We start from the raw sequence: 18,706 nt of genomic DNA, 5'->3' as shown, positions 1-18,706 counted from the left end.
GCAGATATCGAACGTGCAGATGAGCCACGGGATTCAGACAGTTATTGAAAAAAGATGGATTGAGATTTAAACCCCTTTTGTACTGAAAAAAAGCCATAAAGTGCTTCTCAGTTGGCAAATGCAGCTCTGTTCTGAGCACATAAAATCATGGACCCGGTGATGTAATTGGCATTGAAACGTCAAATCAAAGGTGTATTCTGCAGTGGAGAGATCATTAAAGTGTTGAAAAGACTTAAAGCAAATAACGCTCAGAAATTGGTGCTAGACAGAACTGAATGATTTGCTGAATTCAGTGCTACATTAACACTTTCTGGCAGATAACACCAGAGTTGGGATATAGTTCTCATTACATGTGGTTCTGCTGTGAATCCCACAGGGGAACAGCCAATTAAATCCCACAAACCCCAAATATTTTAGCCGTATTGTTGTTTAAGAGCTTACAAAAAAAACCAAAAAAAAACACAGGAGGTGTTGTTGGCACAGTTTTCTTTATGCTCCTTAAACAACAAATTTATTGTTACCTGCAAACAGCCTGAGCTAATTGACCTCATGGGGTTTAACTATCGACATAGTGTACTGTAAAAATAGTGTGGAAGCACTCCTGTGAAGACGACTGTGCTTCTGTTGACGTGTGACAACCAAATTTTCCTGAAATCATCTCTGACGTGCTGTGATGCATCAGGAGAATAGCGCCAGTAATCGAACTGCTGAAGTGGCAGAGCTTCGTATTGCAGGATGAAAGGTCAAAGGTTTCTTTTTGTTGTTGTTGTTTTTAAACCTTTGTCTCTCCTGCATCTCACGTGTCTTACTCTACTTGTTTATTTGCCTCACACTGTCTGCCTCTGGTTTGCCTCTGTTCTTCTGTCAGTAAGACAAGAAAGAAGTCCTGTTTAAGTTATAATACCATTGTTGTTGCTAGTTTGGCTGATACACAGGAAAAAACAAACACATCCCACAGCAGGTGCAGGAGTTGGAACAAACAATCAAAGTAATTCTCCTGGTCATTAAACTAATGGCAACACAGACTGACGCAGAGCCAGAAGATTCTTCTCTCACATTTCAGCGGCTTCTTCTGTGTTAACTGATCATTTACATGACGAGCTTTGCTCTGGTCAGCTCATGAACTTAAAATTTACATGTGAGTCAAAGGTACAGGTAGCCCAGCGTGTTCTTTGCATGTCATCTCCTTTGGTTGTGTGCTCTGCCAACTAAAACTAAAGAACCTAATGTAAATTGTGGGATCCTTAGGCTTTGTCATGCTTTTTGTGGGCTTTTGTGTTGATAAATTGTCTTAAATTGTGGAGGTGGAATTTGTCTGTGCAGTTCTTGTGGCTATTGGTTTATAATTGTGACGTGAGTGTTTCTGCACTTTTACTTTCCTTGGAATGACAGCTGACACAACCATAAATGCAGAAGCTTTTATAAGCTTCTCCTGTATCTGAGAGGTGAAATACTACTGATGTATGATGGTAGAATATTTGTATTCTTTGTCTCTAGATGTTATTCAAAAGTGAAATAATCCCCTGTGATTCAAATCAATGAATCTGCATTACTGTGTATGAATTCACTACTTTTCCACTAAAACACAAAGGCTTGTTTGTACATGTGAAGTTGTACACGTATGTGTAGAAGAGTTATTCTAGCCTTTATTAAAGGTGAAAGCTTTGTGATCACTAATGATCACTGGATGTGTCACAGTGAACAGAGATCTTATTTAATCTCAATCTGTCCTTGATCTGGTGCACACTTTACACCACATATCATTTGTTTCTGTGAACTTGCTGTAAGAGGAGTTGTTTTCTGTTAACACACGCAGGTGAAGCTGCTTATCTGGCTGAAATTACCTTCTCCTAGCAGACTGGCTCATTTGTGCTTCGTGTGCCCTGTGGGAGCAGATGCTTCTGCTAAACATGTTGGCACAGTAACATTTAGTGAAGGAAACAAACTGTTTAACATAATCTGTTTTTTAAAAGTCCTGTTGGTGAATAGACTGGAAAATTAATCAAACCGAACTATTTTGATTGTAAATTTATTTATTTATTTTTAATATCTTCTAATTCCAGCTTCTCAAACACTCATTTGTTTGTTTCTTTGTTATATTTGACATTTAGACTGGTAGTCAGACAAAACAAGCAAATTGAAGCTATTACCGAGGCCTCTGAGAAGCCGTTGAAACTGCTCTGATCGCCAGCATTTGTTCCTGTAAACACAATGTCCTTGATGTGCATCGTTCAGCTGTGCTATGTGCACGAACATGAATATACAAAACATCTTTAATGCATGCTAATAAGGAGCTTTCATGTAAAAAGACTTCTCTTTAAATCTGTACCGGTTACAGAAGAGATGCAGGAATCATCCTTTCATTTCTACCTCTGAGTGCTTCACTGTGTGTGGACTCTTTTCCTCTCAACCATAGAAGCTCTCTCTGTGTCTTCTTCCTTCACCCCCCCCCCCCCCCCACCCCCCACTCCCTATAAATAGTGGTCGACTGTTACTCAGCATTGAGAAGCTTTTGCATGCACACATACAGACACACAGAGAAAAAGAAGTGTGCTGTGCTGCCACCTGTTGGGAGAACATTTAAATACTGTAGGAAACATCCAAGCTACTTTTTTACATAATGTAAAGAAGCAGAATAGATATGATTATTTAAGGGTGTTCATACGTAATGGAACATTCGTGGTACAGTGCTGAATTGTGTGTAAAGATTAGCTTTGACAGCCGTTCGCTGTCTCTCTGCTTCTTGATAACTGTCTCGTGTGGACAAGCCGCTTCAGGTTGCGACGTGCTTCCACTGCCTCGCAAATATTTGCTCTGTCACCAGGAAGTGAGGTTTTAGAGCCTTCCCCAGTTCTCCACATGCACAGTATTTACTTTAAAGTGTACAGCTGGGACTTTGACTGTGTTTGAGAATGTGCAGTAGATAAAGTACATTTTACACAACAGGTGAAAGACCTGAACTTTCAGCTTCATCATTCCACCTTGAATTAGTATTTTCCCATATTTGTCAATGAGTTTTGATTTAAATTGTTTTAATTAACATTTCAAAGGGAGAGTTTCTCATTGTTTAGGTCATGTCTATTTGTAGACTGGATGAGATTTGTTTTCTCTGATCATTTCTTTGTATGATCGTGGCCATAAAGAGAGAAAAAATATAATATTAGGCACTGTTGCCCCCCCCATTACTTATAAAAGAAGCAGATCATGAAGGGATGTTTAAATGAATTATATAACCTCGGTACAGTTTGACAGACTTTTAAAAGTGTGAACTTGTCCTCTAAGGTTTTATCTTATATTTCTTTTAACACGTTCTGTGCAGAGTAAACACAGTTGCAACAAGGTCTGTGAAGGCCTCATCATAATTAAGCTATTTTAACTGTCTTGTGACATAGAAGTTGACCAGCAGGATTAATCTGTGTGTGTTGCCCTGGAGCAAGGACTTTAATCTCCCTGACTGCTCCTGAGAAAGACGGCACTGCCATCAGTGAAGCTTAAATGCATCAAAAGTAATAAAAGCAATATACACAGACAGTGCTAACATTCAGTAAATTATATCAGTACAACAAATATTAACCACTGCAGCACAGACATCAACTAACATAACTTAATGATTTACAGTCTGTTTGGCCATAAAATGACAGAGGAACATAGAAATCAGAAATTCTACTTATTTTTTTTTCATGAACAATTAGTTCACAGTTTCTTTTCAGAATTCTAGAAACCACTTAACAATATTAAAATGCCACAGACATAATATAACAGAAATATGCAACTGCTGATACAGGTTTGGAGAGGGTTGAGGCACCGTTGACATATGAAGAAGTGGCTGTATTTGCATTTAGTTTGTGATTTAGTAATACGGACAAGATAATGTTAAATATTGGTTTTGGAGGCGCCACTTTAGCTTTGTAAAGTGGTTTTATGGGCTTTTTTTTACCACAGGTTTGTGTGTTGTTTTTATTAACTCTTCTTTGAGTTACTGAGCTGCAGTCTGTTTATAACCAGGGTTTTCCCTCTTTCCCAAACTTCCAGTGGCCTGTGAGGAGAAAAACACAACAGACACGTCTTCATATTGTTCAGCTTGTTTTCCTTTCCTCGTTTTATTGAGAAAATGTGCTGCCTCAACGGTATTTTGTGCTGATAACACAGGGGGTTTGTTTCAACAAGAGCTAACTGCTGCTATCAGCAAACAACAGAAACTCCTCAGCACAGCCAGTTAACTTTTCTACCCCACCGTCTCTACTGATTATTTCAGGAGCTCCCACACTGTTGAACATGTGTTGGCAGCTTTTACAAAGTATAAACACAGACTGAATTTAAGCTGCACCTTGATCTTATTTGAGAAATGGTTACAGCTTGTGTGAGTTCTCGTGTCTACGTTTATTACCTCAAATACGTTAAGTCAGTAGAAACACTGACACATCTAATAGTGATTTAAACCCATCGTGTTAAGGTTAATGGATTTGATTGTTCTTTTTTCCTGCAGTTGTTTGTGGGTCTGTCCTTCCCCTACGAGGGTCCTGCTCCTCTGGAGGCCATCGCCAACGGCTGCGCCTTCCTCAACCCCAAATTCAACCCACCAAAAAGCAGCAAGAACACAGATTTCTTCAAGGGCAAACCCACTCTGAGAGAGGTGAGATGGCGAGGGGGGGGGGGGCATTGTTTCACTCTGCAGGTTCTTTTCCTCAAGATATGACTTTTTAAAGATGTGTTTGTTTTTCCTAACCTTTGTTCTCCCTTGGCTGGTTTGTTTTCCTGTCTGCAGCTGACCTCTCAGCATCCGTACGCTGAGGTGTACATCGGTCAGCCCCACGTGTGGACGGTGGATATTGAAAATTCTGCTGAAGTGGAAAAGGCTATTCGCTCTATTCTCAGCCAGAAGGTAAAAAATACAAGATGATTTATGGACAAATTTGATCATGAGAGATTTATCTAAAGTGTCTGTGGGCTTCAGTAGAAATGTCTGATATAAATCTGAGTTCAGCTTTGAGGTTCACATGGTCACATTTCAATAACTGCTGCAATAAATTCAATAGATATCCTCATTTTAAAAGGATTTTACAAAGCAACAGTAAAGTTTTCCATTCTGAAAACTGGATCTCCTAATTAACAAAACTGCCTGGAAAGAAACCTGTGCAGAGATGGAGGATGAGTGAAGGTATTAGGAAAGATCTTATTCCATCTTCTCATCCAGGCTCTTGCATATTTAAAGCCCGGGCCCTGGACCTCGTGTTGTGCTCCGCTGAGCGGGCCGGAACAATGGCTTTGTTCACTGGGCGAGCCTGTCGAGCCTCATGTGCTTTGTGATCCGTGTCGAACTGCAGCCTACCAGGCTCCGGCTTGGCTCGCACTCCCTCCCTCTCCTCCTCCTCCTCCTCACACACAAGACACTGAGAAAGCAGCGAGTGACTTAGTGAAGCAACAAAGGCTTCAGTTGTTGCACTGTTTGAAGTTTTCCCTTTTAAATTCAAAGAGTCCAAAGGTTGTCGGTACTCAAAAGGCTTTGGTACAAAGTGCAGACAGCAGGATAATGTTTGACTAGGCCTCTCAGAAATATGTCCTACCCGGCTCTGTCCCGACACAAAGTCATTGAGCAGTCTCTGTTTTTTCAGATTGAGCCCTACCTTCCCTACGAGTTCACCTGTGAGGGGATGCTGCAGAGAGTCAACGCCTTCATTGAGAACCAGGTACCGCTGTTCATAGTCTACTAAATATAAATATAAGGTTCTCTTCGTGTTTGGAAATTAGAATCTGTTACTTACTGGTCAGATTATAGGTGAGAGATGGACTCTACAGAGCCCATTAAGATTCAGGGCTGCAGCTGAGCCACGTGCACAGATTAATTTCCCTATAAGCATGTTAAATGACAATGTTGCTTTGAGACTCTGAAAAACTTGACACACTAAAATCAAACCAGTTCACGGTTTACAGGATAAAAACAAGCTTTAATGAAAACAAACCAGCATCACAGCTTCAACAAAAAAGGGAAATTACAGATCAGAACTATGCGACAAAGTGTGACATCCTGTTGTGTTGTTAGGATTTCTGCCACGGTCAGGTGATGTGGCCGCCGCTCAGCGCTCTGCAGGTCAAAATGGCTGAACCCGGACAGTCCTGTAAGCAGGTGTGTCAGGAGGAGCAGCTAATCTGTGAACCTTCCTTCTTCCAACACCTAAACAAGGACAAGGACCTGGCCAGGTAGGAGACACACACACACACAGTTGTATACAGTGAGGCAAGTACACTCTTTTCCCCAGTTGGAGTCATTTTAAAATTGGCCATCAGGTGGCAGCACATGTGCAGCATCAGGTTTTTACAACTGGAGAGCCCAGTTTGTTTACTGGACTAAATGGATGAAGCTGCAGCTGAAAAACATTCAGTTTTCAGTCACATTCAAATATTTATGTAAAAGAATTTGTCAAAACAAAATCATTAAAGAATTGGTTCAAGTTCAAGTTTTTTCAAGCTGGTCGTATTCTGGTAATGACATCCACTCTATGCTGCGCTGGAGGTTTCCTCAGGGCAAACAAAGAGTGAAATGGTTTTAAGATAAGATAAATCTTTATTGATTCCACAGTGGGGAAATTCAATTGTTACGACAGCTACAAAAACAGTAAGGTGCAAAAGAATGAAAAATAGGACGTGTGCAAAAATTAAACATTTTACAAATTTACAAGAACAAACACAAAATACACTTGTTTTAGAGGAGTTTAAGGTGAAAAACGAGAGGAGATGACAACTAAAACCACTAAATCACGTACACTGACATAAATATTGTAGTAAGACTAGCTTTAAAAAAACTGAACCATTCCTTTAAGCACAAAGACTGAAGGTCTGTGTCTCTCAGGTTTGGCGTGGACTGTCAGACGGTGGAGTCGAGCGCCGACACATTGGTCCCAGCCTACAGCGACACTCGCCACCACTGTATCTTCCAGTCGGACCTGCTGCTGTTCAGCTGCGCTGGTGCCCACCAGACGCTGCGGCGCATCTGCCCCTGCCGCGACTACATGAAGGGCCAGGTGGCGCTGTGCAAAGACTGTCTATAGCACCCACACAGGCTGAGGGTAGTGGGTCGGGGTGTGGTGGGGCTTTAGGTGGTGCTGGATGGGGTAAAACAATGTCAGAGCAGCTCAGTGAGTGAGTGTGTGTGTGTTTGAGGCCGACATACTGCAGATGTCAGTCGAACACACGCCGGACTTGTTTGTGGGCAGAAAAACAGTCACATTATTTATTGTTTCCCTGGAGCTGAAGCACTCCTGCAGCTGTCAACCCTCAGATTCACCAGCAGCGGCGCTGCGAGTCACGGCAGGGGGGTGAGATTACTTGAATCAACAAAGGGAGTCGTGTTGGACCCTTCTCCTCCCACCTTGGTAGACTGCACATATCTGTGATAGGCAGCCAGCCTGATTTCTCCAGGTTCAGCCGGGCAGCAAAGGACCAAGGAGACTCAAACACCCCTTCGTGACAGGCGCCCCTCCCCACTCTGCCCCATCCATCCTCCTTCCCTGCTTAAATCTGAAACTGTTTATTCTTTAGGTAGGTTTGCACTGGACTGGCATGCCTGAAGGCCCACATCACTCTCTCTCACACACACACACACACACACACTCACACGGGGAAGGGGGGCAAACAGATGGCGGCTAAAGCTGAAACCAGTTTTACACTGTAATAACTCCTCTTCTGGACGGACATGAGAGCAGATGTGTAATGTAGATATCTAGATTTTTATTCAGTTCCTGACAAATATTCCAGATTTATATGGAGAAACATTTGACCCAGAATTTAAAAGAACATTTTCCAAACAAGTAAACACTGCTCCATAGACCCCCTCTACATTTAGTAAAGATCACATTTTTGGTGCAAGTAGCGTAGCTGGAAGCAAAACAAAGGAAAACTGGAAGTAAACACCAGTCACCTCGGGCTAGTGAACCTCGCAGAAATGTCATCTTGTGTTGCACGGTGAGAGAGATCCCTTTGTGTTTTTCTTCCTAGTTTGTCAATTTCTGAATAATGTCAGGTGGGTACGGCAATAATTTGACAACACCTACCTACAGCACACAATGTTAAATCTTAGCTGATATGAAGTTTGCTCTAATAGCAGCAGGTTTTGATCATCGCCTCAGTCCATCACCCTTTTTTGACTGGCACTGGCAGCTGGTAGGAGATAAAGATTAAGTTGGAGCCATTAGTCTTTCCATTCTGGCACCGTGCGACACATCCAGATGACATTTTCAGTAGCCCGAGGGGACTCATGTTTACCTCCAGTTCCTTTTGTTTTGCCTCCAGCTAACACTGTAGCTGTAAAATCGTCTCCATGTAAATGAGGAGGTGCGACCAGCAGTCTAGGGAGCAGAGTCAAATTCTGCTGCAGGTTCCCTCTGACGTGTTGAGTCTGCTACCAAACAGTATGTACTACTACTGCTAAAAAAACAAACAGAGTTAACCAAAGTTAATTATTCCCTGACATCCACAAACCTTATCCTGGCAGTCGGATTTGTGTTTGCAGGTTTTACATGAAAGTATCTACAGGCACTGTGGCGTTAGCTCTGATTGCACAGATGAAGCCAACCATGCTTCTGATGCACTCTGTGGGACAAAACTCCCAGTATTAAAAATCTGCCAAGTAACTAAAGCTGCAGGTATATTCAGTGTAGTTAAAATTATAAATAATAATAATAATAATTATTATTATTATTTATATCTAACATGGAAATACTCAAGTACCTCCAAATTGCAGTTAGCGCAGTACAGTACATTAAAATGCAACAATCTAAGTTATCGATTACAATAAAGACCCTTCACATCTATGATCAGCAGATGTTTTCTTGTCTACTGGTCACAGATGTGATCTAATACAGTTTATTCTAATTTGCAACTCTGTCCTTCTGTGTTTTTCCCTCATTGTCCTAGACGGTTTGAGATGTTGCATCTATTAGTACTGTACTTAAGGATCTCAGAAATATTGTACTTACACCTACACTACATATATGTGGCAGCTTAAGTTACTTACAGCAATAAAATAATACTGGGAGCACTCTGAAAGGTCCCTGAACGCCTCAGCTGTACACATGGAGTTGGCTCCACAGCAGCTGTTACGCTACGACTTTGTTGCTTTAACATTAGCCTGGTGGTGGATCCACGTACGGGTTAAACATCAGATTTCCAGTATTTGTTTCGTGGATTTCAGCAGTCGAATAATGAATTATCAACATTACCTGGAGTTGGAGCAGTAGAGTTTACTGTAGGTAGCATGTTAGCTTAGTGAGTCTTCTCCCCAGATTCAGGACTGGCAGCAGGCTGCATCAGTTCAGGTCACACCTCCTAATTTAGAAATGTAGAACATTTAAACTTTGCTTTTTAGCTTCTTTTGAATTGTGGGGAAGATATTCCTCCTTAGACGACAGTTGCACACTTGGTTTTTAAGCTGTACAGAGGACTGAGTGTGCGCTTGTTTCCATAAAGGCCAGTAGAGAATTGTACAGATGTTTTTGTTGGACTGTTTGATCATTTGGTACGACACACGGAGAGCTGAGGACAGTTCTCTGTAGTTACAGCTGTCGTGTGCGGAGTCACCATGTCGTAGGATGTCGTGACGTTGTGTAGTAGATGATAGTACGTAGCAGTGGTAACACCTCGATGCATCGCTGCCCGGGTGAGGACGCCTTATGTTTTCCAAAGACTCCAGAACCTGCAGAGAAATGTGAAAACCTTACCCAGATGTTTGTCTGTGTCTTTATGTACTCAGAGTTAAAAACTACAGAAACACAGATCCTACGTTCACGTCCCATCTACCAGACAACATCTGTAAATCCTCTCAAACAAAACTGTAAGCAACAGAAACACGCCAACGAAGCATTCCTGCAATGCTAAACCTAGCATCTCCTCATTTTTTTTGGACAGTTGTTAGAATTTTAATTTGCCTGCAGATTTGCAAAGAAAAAAAAATTAAGCTAAATAAAATTTGTAGTTTGTGGTAAATGGGGAAAAAAATGCACTACATTGATTTATTTGCCGAGGTTTAACGAGACATTAGTAACACTGTATTTGTTCATATGGGTTCTAAAGTTTTCTTTTTTATTTATTTTGTATACAGATCTATATCTCGGTGTTTTGCTGGAAATCTGTTTTATTTATAGGAGGGGTGTCTTTTTTCCTTTTATAGATTTTTATTTATGAAGAGTAATTAAATTAAAAAAAAAAAAAAAGCTTGCTTATCTTCAAGTGTATGAGCAGAGAAGGGAGAGCTCGTCTTCTGTTCCCAGTAGAGCAGCGATTTGAGGCAGAAGATCCGTTGAGGATCGTTTAATTTCAGCCACAGGTTTGAGAGGCAGCGTGTGCTCGAGTGATTGGGACATCAAATCATATTTTTGATCACTAAATATTCCTCCATATCTAAGCTGCAGCTCTCAGATCATCTTATGGTTTCTTTTTTAAAAATTAATCAAATGTTCAATTCTTCTTCAAAAACATGGTGCACATTGGGTTTAAGATCAAATTCTTGGTGTTAACTAATGAAATCCACAAACTTTAACTAGACTCTGGAGCATCTCAACCTGTTTTTCTCGAATCACCGCCTCTTGAAGACAGCTGGGGACAAATGTGTCTCGTACACTTTGTACTATGTTTTCAAATTGCAGTTTTTCTGTTTGCACATGTGTAAATTCAAATTGAATTCCTCCTCTACTTTCTCACTGTGTCAGCTCAGACTGTATTTTATTTTTTACTCTGAAACAGGTCAGTGATCTGCTGCCAACTTAGTGTTTGAAAGAACATGATGTGCCTTTTCGTGGCTCAGTTTGGTTCCGTTTTGTTTGTACTTTCAGCAAGCTGTTTCACTCTGTCGGCCCAAATTTATTGTTCAGGTGAATTTAAATAAATAAATTTACATTACATTTTGTTATTTTTCTTAACTTCAACTTCTTATGAGTTGTATAAATTTTGAATAACTGTAATAAATCCAAACTTTAAGTTCAGTGAAGCTGTTCAGGTTTGGATTTCTGCTCAAGACGTTCAAGTAAGGACAAAACCAGTTTTTGTGTTTATTTCTAAAACCCAAATGAGTCCGAGTGGATCAGTGAATGTTCTACAGTTACAATAATTTGATTTCAGGACACATTAAATTCAAATTGAAAATGATTACTTACAAGAATCTGTTCGCTTTTCTGCACGTGACTTCCTCCTGTTGAATACAAATAAAAGTAGATTCAGATTTAATTCAGGCTTTAATCAGTCTCAGTAAAAGAGAAACACTGGTGTTGTCCTTTCATTTAAACCTAAACTTGTCAGTAGAATCATTTCATTGTTGGTTTTGGGATTTGTTAAACATGTAGAAGATCAACGGACTCATACTTTAAACAGATTAAAGCTCAGAGGAAATCCAGACACTTACAGAAATAGCCTAAAACGTCTGAAGGCAGTGATGTGTGAAGTCGATTTTGTCCCTTCAAACGCAAATCAGCTACTGAAAACTGGAACAAAGTCATTTCTTTGTCATCTCTTTGTCAACCTCAGCATCGAATGTCTCCGTTGTAAAACAACACGACTGAACTGGGAAAAAGAAAGAACATACTTAACATGCGTCAGTCTGGTTTTCAAAGCCGTCAGTGAGCATCCAGGTGAGAACTGTGGTCCGAGCAGCAACAAGGTGAATAACACAATGACAACGCTTTGTTTTCAGTCTGTGACAAGTAAGAGGGATATAACTTTATTTTTAAATAAACCTTTTTTCTGTGACAAACGGCTCTGACTGGTTTCACATCACAGCACTACAGATTCAGTATTTACAAGAGCACAGTCGGCACTGGCTGAGGAGCAGCTCGAATCTCATAGTCGTACAAAACTGAGCTGACATGCAGTTACATTTGTGCCTCGGTGTTTGAGCATTTAAATATTGTCTGGATGTAAACAGACCTGAAATGATCAGTCGATTAACTGTAGCCTCAGACTTTCTTTCGTTTTAGACCAAATGATTAATCAACCAATTAAGATTCTGATTAACTGATGATGAAAACACAGATTAAATTGAATCGTACATCATGTTGAGTCTCTATGCTCAAGCTCTGCCATCGCATGCAGATTTTAGGCACAAACACAACTCCAGAAGCTGCATCAAACAAGTCTTTAAGTGTGAGAAAACACAAATCAACACAGTAGCACATTGGTATGGTGAACAAACTAGTCTCACAGCACAGTGTGTTCAGTTACAGTCACTGCACAGACTTGAGGAAACGTATGAAGACTCCCACTGCTGTAATCTGTGACTATCAAACTCCACCTCATGATTACATTCATGATCCAGAGTCAAATACCATCAGTAGGATTAAGGCTTTGGAGTTAAAAATGAGAGTGGAATGAAGGAAAAAGAGAAACTTAACAGCTTCCTTGATGTTATACTGTATATTTTCATATGGAAAACCAACATCGTGTGGAGAACAGCGTTTCCCTAATACGATCAGGTCCTGAAGTACCTGATGAGTGACACAGTTTTTGTACCTGTACCGAAACCACAAAGGTTTTATAAAATCAGTCCACGTGTCGACTTTCAGCTTTAACTCAAGGTTTTACCAAACGTGTTAATTAACCAATCAGAAATGTCCTTTTCTGAAACTCAAAAGGTTTTTGTACGATTGATGACCAGTAGGTTCAAACTGCAACTCAAGATGAAGCAGGAGCTGAAAACCCCTTCAGCCTAACGACTCTTATTCTGGTCACTGCCGAGTACCAACTGAGAACACACCTGGAAGACACCAACTCACTCCGTCTTTCCCCTCCACCCTCATCAGTTCTTCCAGCTTCTGATTGACTGAACACACCTGATCCAGGTAATCAGTAGGGTAGGATAGGGGTCCTCAAGGACCAGGGTTGGGAACTCCGGACCTAGTCAAGTCATGAGCGCTCTAGGTGAGGTAGGTGACTCACTACAGACGCTTCGCAACAAGGTGCAAAACACTGATAACGCTCAACAACAGACCAGTTGTGGAATAAGACTGTTTGTGCTGATGGAACCAAGATTAATTTGTCCCAGAAAGCAACAGCATCACGTTAAACACGGTGGAGGCAGTGTTATGTCATGGGCATGTCTAGCTGCCAATGGAACCAGGTCACTGCTGTTTATTGATGATGTGATGCTGACAGAAGTATCAGGATGAATTCTGCTCAGGTTCAGATAAATACTGCTTCACAGAGCAGATGGTTAAAGACCCCAAACAAACAGAGAACGATGCTCAAGAGTTTCTCAAGGCAAAGAAATGGGATATTGTTCCCTGGCCAAGTCCGTCAACTGATCTCAACCCAACAGAACAGCTTTTCACTAACTGAAGACAGAACTGAGGGCAGAAAAACCCACAATCGAGCAGCAGCAGCTGGCAGCAGTGAAGACCTGGCAAATCAAATCCAGGGAGGAAACTCAGGATTTGATGATGTCCATGGGCTCCAGACTTCAGGCAGGCACTGACTGCAAAAGAACTTTTATCCAAGTCTCACAAACAAACTTTGCATTTTTAATTCTGTTCAGTTACCTTTGAGCCTCTGAAAACGGGGAAGTGTGAGAGGAAATCTCTGTAATACAGTTAAATACTTGTTAATACCTGTTAAAGCTGAAAATCTTCACTTTAATGACCTGACTGTGTTTTTCCTTTTCATAGTACATGTGTATTACAGTACAACATTAACAGTAACTGTAGTAGTCTGCAGAGAAAACTGGAGGAAAGTTAAAACTGAATTATTTAACTATTATTATTTAACTATTTAAATTCATTATTATTATCATTAAGCTTTATTGATTTATCGCCCTGCTGTTACTCCACAAGTCAAATACTTCTCCATCATAAATTAACATTTGCTTTTTCAATCCCAAAACAAACAGAAGGTCGTGATAAGAGAGGACACACATCGACTCTGGTCCCAATATAGAAAAGATAAATATTGACTTGTCTGTTGTCCAAAACCATCACTGCAGCGTGTGACGCAACCTGATGCGTTCAAAGAGCCAAATCCAACATGAGCTGCGTCCGTGTGCAGCGCTGGATTTCTCTGCGCACTGCTCAAACATTTCAACACATACATGATGCATTTAACGTCAGTTCACTATCGCTATGTTTCAGTCATGAGCTCTTCCAGGAATCAAACTAAACAAAGGCACCAGTTCAACCTGTCGCCGACCAAAGAAGGAGACGCACCACAGGGGAAATCTCTACACAATCACCAAGTGTCACAAGCTCAGGAGTTCACACAAGAGCTTAACTCGACGACCTGAGAACGTCATCAAACTCCATTAGTTTAACTCGCTTCATTAAACCTCATTAAACTTATCAGATGTGTGGAAACCAGCCGTGGTCAACGTACCATGCAGGTGGAGATCAGCTGACGACCCTCAACTATCAGACAAACACTGGACCTCACGTCAAAAACACGCTCAGACTCATCTCCTGTGTTTTTCTGTGAACTGTGTTTCCTGTCTGAGACTTAATGAAAACCACCTGTTGTTGATGAGCTGCGCACCTGAAGCTGGAACCACAGAAAACCTCAAACGAACACTAAGCAAACTAATTCATAAGAAACCTAACAGAGCCTGTATCGTACTGAAGGAAGGAAATGTTAACGGTACATCTGTCAGTGATGTATCATCAAAGCAGCAGCTGTGACAGAAATAAAGACAATAAATGAAGTTAAACACCTTTCTAACGCAGGATGTGACTCACAGGTGAAGAGATGTTACATCCCACTAATAGAAATATTAAATAAACAACATTGGCAGCTATTATTATGATGCTTTAGTGACTGGACTATTAATTTAGCATCTAGGTTATTAAATGACATATTTAAATGAGTGTGTTTCCCCTGTGGAGACCTGTAGTGTGTCATATAAAGATTCACATTTAGTCATTTCGCTTTGATCCAAAACACTGTGAGGTTTGTCTGTAAGAGGGACAGTGTTGACAGGATCACAGCTGTAGTTAATGCACACTCACACACAGGTTCAGTAAGTAGCAGGGAACTGTACTGGTCAGTAGATGGTGCAAGTTGTTAAGTTTGTCGCCGTCAGCTTCACACAGTACAAGGTAAACTGAGCTACACGCGTTTGTGTCATGTTCTGCTGTCACTTCTACAGCCAGCTGGAGGCAGAGTCAGCTCACGACTCTGTTGTACGACTGAATGTCAGAAATAATGATTTTTACCCACCAGCTCTACAGGCTGGTGTTGGCATTAGGTATGTGAATCGCTCAGGACCCCCCTGCTCCCGCCACAGCACTCTAGATAAATATTGTAAACATCAAATCCTGTTTCTTATTCTGCGTGCGTTCCCGCTCCCTGTGCCAAACAGGTCTTGGACAGCAGACACAGTACATCCTCTCTAGTCATAAAAAAGGGAAAACACCATTAATACTACACTGCTACATCAGCTACATCAATCCGTTTGACCCGCCACTCTGCAACATTTTATAGCACAGCTGAGCAAAGGCCTCGAGGAACCATGGGAAAATAAACTGCTGTGTTTTGACAGGGCGATGAGCTGTAACCGAGGTATTGTACATCAACGTGCTGTTGCTTTCGTGGAGTTATGGACTCTCAGGGTCCACACATCAGTCCAACATCATCTCTGTCCTGTTTGCACACACACACACTGAGTCAGATGCTTTTCACGCTACTTGAACTCCCCACAGCTCACACCTCTTCTCTTTAACCCTCATGTTTAAATGTGGAGGCATGAGAGAACAGATTGCCCCATTCACTGTTAAAAGACACATAAAGATAATAGATTAACATCACATTTTAAAACACTTAAAAGGTGCCGAAGGCGTTATCTGCCGACGCTGTCGTCATCTGCCTGGATCCTCGATTCAAATCTTTGACTGTGAGGACGGCACAGACACTGAAGCCTCCACCGGCACCTCGAGGACTGAATGTGATTGTCTGTACAGAGACTGAGGGACTTGGTAGTCCCCGTCCCGCTCCTGTCACTCAGTTAGCCCCTCTCCATCCCTCCCAAGCCCTCCATCCCTCTTCTCCCGCTCTCTTTTCCTCTGTGGTCCGTCATTCAAAACGCTCGTAGTTCCTGGTTTGTCTGATCCGTGGGATCATGTCCACCAGCAGCCTGAAGAAGAAGGAGGAGGAGAAGAAGAGGCCTTTTAGAAAGCAAAGGAATAATTGAGAGTCGATGCAATTTGTTGCTGTTGCTCAAGGCAAAAATAATCTCATATGCATGAGCAGTGATGATCGGAGACGTCAGAGTAAAATGAAACACATTCTCCTGAGTGTTCATAAGAAGCTCAGTTCAATAACTCTTTTATAAATCCATCACCACCCCCATCTGAAGAGACAATCATGATGTTTCTTTACTCCTACAGTTTCTGTATCTTATTAATGTAATATATGTTTAATATATTATATGGTGTAAGTCTCCTTCAGAAAATTAAATAACCACCACCTTTTTCTGAGCAAAACTGAGCTGACATAAGAAGCATACGAATACATACAAGTTAATTCTTTATTATTAATAATTAATCCCTTTAAAATGTCTTAAATTAGACAAATATGACCTGTTAATTGAGGTACGACATTGAAAATCCAAATTTTTTATATTTCTGGGATGCACATTAAAATTCCACCAACAATATACCAAAATATTACAAAAGTATCTCAGTAATAAAGTACATAAAGTACAGTGGTAATAAAGAGATGCAAACTACCAAACAGAGATAGAAAATGACTTTACACAATGCAACAGCAACCTTGTTATTGTTGTGTCTCTATATCAGAGCACATGATGTCATATTTATCAGAGTGGTGGTACTAGTCTGTGCCAATGGGCCCATTTTCTCATAATTCGTCCATGTCTGCAGGACTCCAAATTTACCATTTTCAGTGTTATATCAGATCCTATTGTCACTTACTTGACTCCATAGGCAAGGATGATAAGACCTATGAGGACACCTATTGTTCCATCCAGGTACCACACTTTGGGTTCATGTTTGAACACTTCAGCACTGATGAGGATAGAAAACCCCATGATTCCCCCAACCAGCGAGTTGAATCCTGGAAGAAGAGGAGAAATCAGACTGATGTCATCAGTTGTTGATCAGACAGTTGTGAAGACTCCATGTAGGAATTCAGTGTTTCTGTGTTCAGACCTCCCTCCAGACAAGAGCAGTGTTGTGACACTTGAAATGTTAAGATTAAACATAACCTTCACTAATCAATCTTTATTCTTACGGACATGGGAGCAGGTGAGTCCAGTAAAACAAAGAAATACTGCGCATTACTGATTAGTAGGAAACTATTTCACATGTTGATCTGGAAGTAAAACCTACCATCAGTGACAAGGGCTCGACTCGTGAGCACTTTCCCAAGCATGAACTTGATCACAGCCAGGATGATGCACACTAAGCCGCTGACGATGGACACACTGAAGAGGAAGTCATCCTGAGAGACAAGTAAATAGACAGAAAGACGGGGAGAGTTGCAGTTTGGCTCCATTAATGATCTTTTTACTCCACCTGCTACTGCTGTTGACTCTGTCAACAAACTACAACCACAGAACAGCACTGCAGGTTCCTCGTGTACAACTCATTCAGAAATGGCCATGATCCAGTCTGTACGAGCCTCCCTACCTGATACCCACTCTTCTACCTTCTAACTAATTTAGTTTCTGAATTTGTCATCAAAACACTATCATATCACCACACCTCTCCATCATTCACTCCAATTATACCCTCAAAATGTTTTCCATTGCTTATCATTGCTTTGGCCCTTCCTGGCGTGTCCTTGAGTTCTTAAACCATGTTGAGAGTCTCACTAGAAACAGTGTCAGCTAAATGCCTGAAATGTAAATGCATCAAAGATGGCTAGAGGAGGAGGAGGGATGGATGAGGCAAGAGAAAGGGAGCTGCAGAGCAGAGTGCCTCTGCAGTAGCATTAATATTGCACTATGGCCTTGGAGCCATGAAAAGCTACTTTGGCGAGTTCACAGACATCAAAGTAGAGATGGAGAGAAAACCTCAGCATGCTGCATAGACCTGAATCAGGGCTGTGACTCAGCTGTGAAAATACAATCTAAACAGCAAACGACTGAACACATTCTTCAGCTACAAGGACAAATGTTCTGCTTCAGCCAGGAGCAAGATACATTTTCAGATAATATCAATTCACAGTTTGTCATTGTTTTAAACAGTTTTAGTTTAGATAAGTAAATTGGAAACTCTTCTATGTAACAATCCAGTGGTTACCATCGTTTAAATAATACTGAGGTGCCTTTAGTGGGTAGAAAATAGTAAGCCAGTCACATGGTGTTCCACAGGGATCAATCCTGGGACACCATGTTGGATTGACTCTAGGAATTAGTTTGAGTATGTTTTGTCTTTCAGTGTAAACTAAATATTTCCTGCTGCTGTATCACAATAAAACTCTTCTAGCATTACAGAATGACTTCACTAGAAAGATCTTTATGGGGCGTAGCTGCAGGAAATCTAACAATTAACATCAAATGCTAAAGTAAAGAAAACAATTATACATATTATATATGTAATAGATACATGTATTTACAGTATGTGCACATTATATTTCTCTGAATGTAATAGTCACTATGGCGCTGGTGTGTATTTCATCTAACACACACACAACAACAAAATCTCTTGGGAAACAGTCTTATTTAGTTATTCTAAACTGTTGTGCTTCCAGAAGGTTCAAAGGAAAGATGGCATACTGTGGC

General features: G+C 40.9%; 2 protein-coding genes across 2 annotated transcripts in view; one reads left to right on the top strand and one right to left on the bottom strand.

Moving 5' to 3' along the window:
* Window positions 1–10,973, top strand: part of mgat5 (alpha-1,6-mannosylglycoprotein 6-beta-N-acetylglucosaminyltransferase) — a 75,077-nt gene extending 64,104 nt beyond the window's left edge. The window contains exons 13-17 of the mRNA XM_026361624.1: window positions 4,487–4,633; window positions 4,766–4,882; window positions 5,613–5,687; window positions 6,041–6,198; window positions 6,848–10,973. Of these exons, the coding sequence (XP_026217409.1) occupies window positions 4,487–4,633; window positions 4,766–4,882; window positions 5,613–5,687; window positions 6,041–6,198; window positions 6,848–7,046 (696 nt within the window). The 3' untranslated portion in view covers window positions 7,047–10,973. The remainder of the gene's footprint in view (window positions 1–4,486; window positions 4,634–4,765; window positions 4,883–5,612; window positions 5,688–6,040; window positions 6,199–6,847) is intronic.
* The window catches only part of LOC113163218 (transmembrane protein 163-like), a 25,578-nt gene continuing 17,443 nt past the window's right edge, over window positions 10,572–18,706 (bottom strand). The window contains exons 6-8 of the mRNA XM_026361625.1: window positions 17,310–17,421; window positions 16,893–17,034; window positions 10,572–16,093 (exon numbers count right to left, since the gene is read on the bottom strand). Coding sequence (XP_026217410.1) covers window positions 16,033–16,093; window positions 16,893–17,034; window positions 17,310–17,421 — 315 coding nt within the window. The 3' untranslated portion in view covers window positions 10,572–16,032. The remainder of the gene's footprint in view (window positions 16,094–16,892; window positions 17,035–17,309; window positions 17,422–18,706) is intronic.

The sequence above is a fragment of the Anabas testudineus genome, chromosome 2 (assembly GCF_900324465.2).
Source record: "Anabas testudineus chromosome 2, fAnaTes1.2, whole genome shotgun sequence".
Classification (NCBI taxonomy): Eukaryota; Metazoa; Chordata; class Actinopteri; order Anabantiformes; family Anabantidae; genus Anabas; species Anabas testudineus.
Note: the sequence above shows the minus strand (reverse complement) of the source record. Positions and strands in the feature narration are given on the sequence as shown.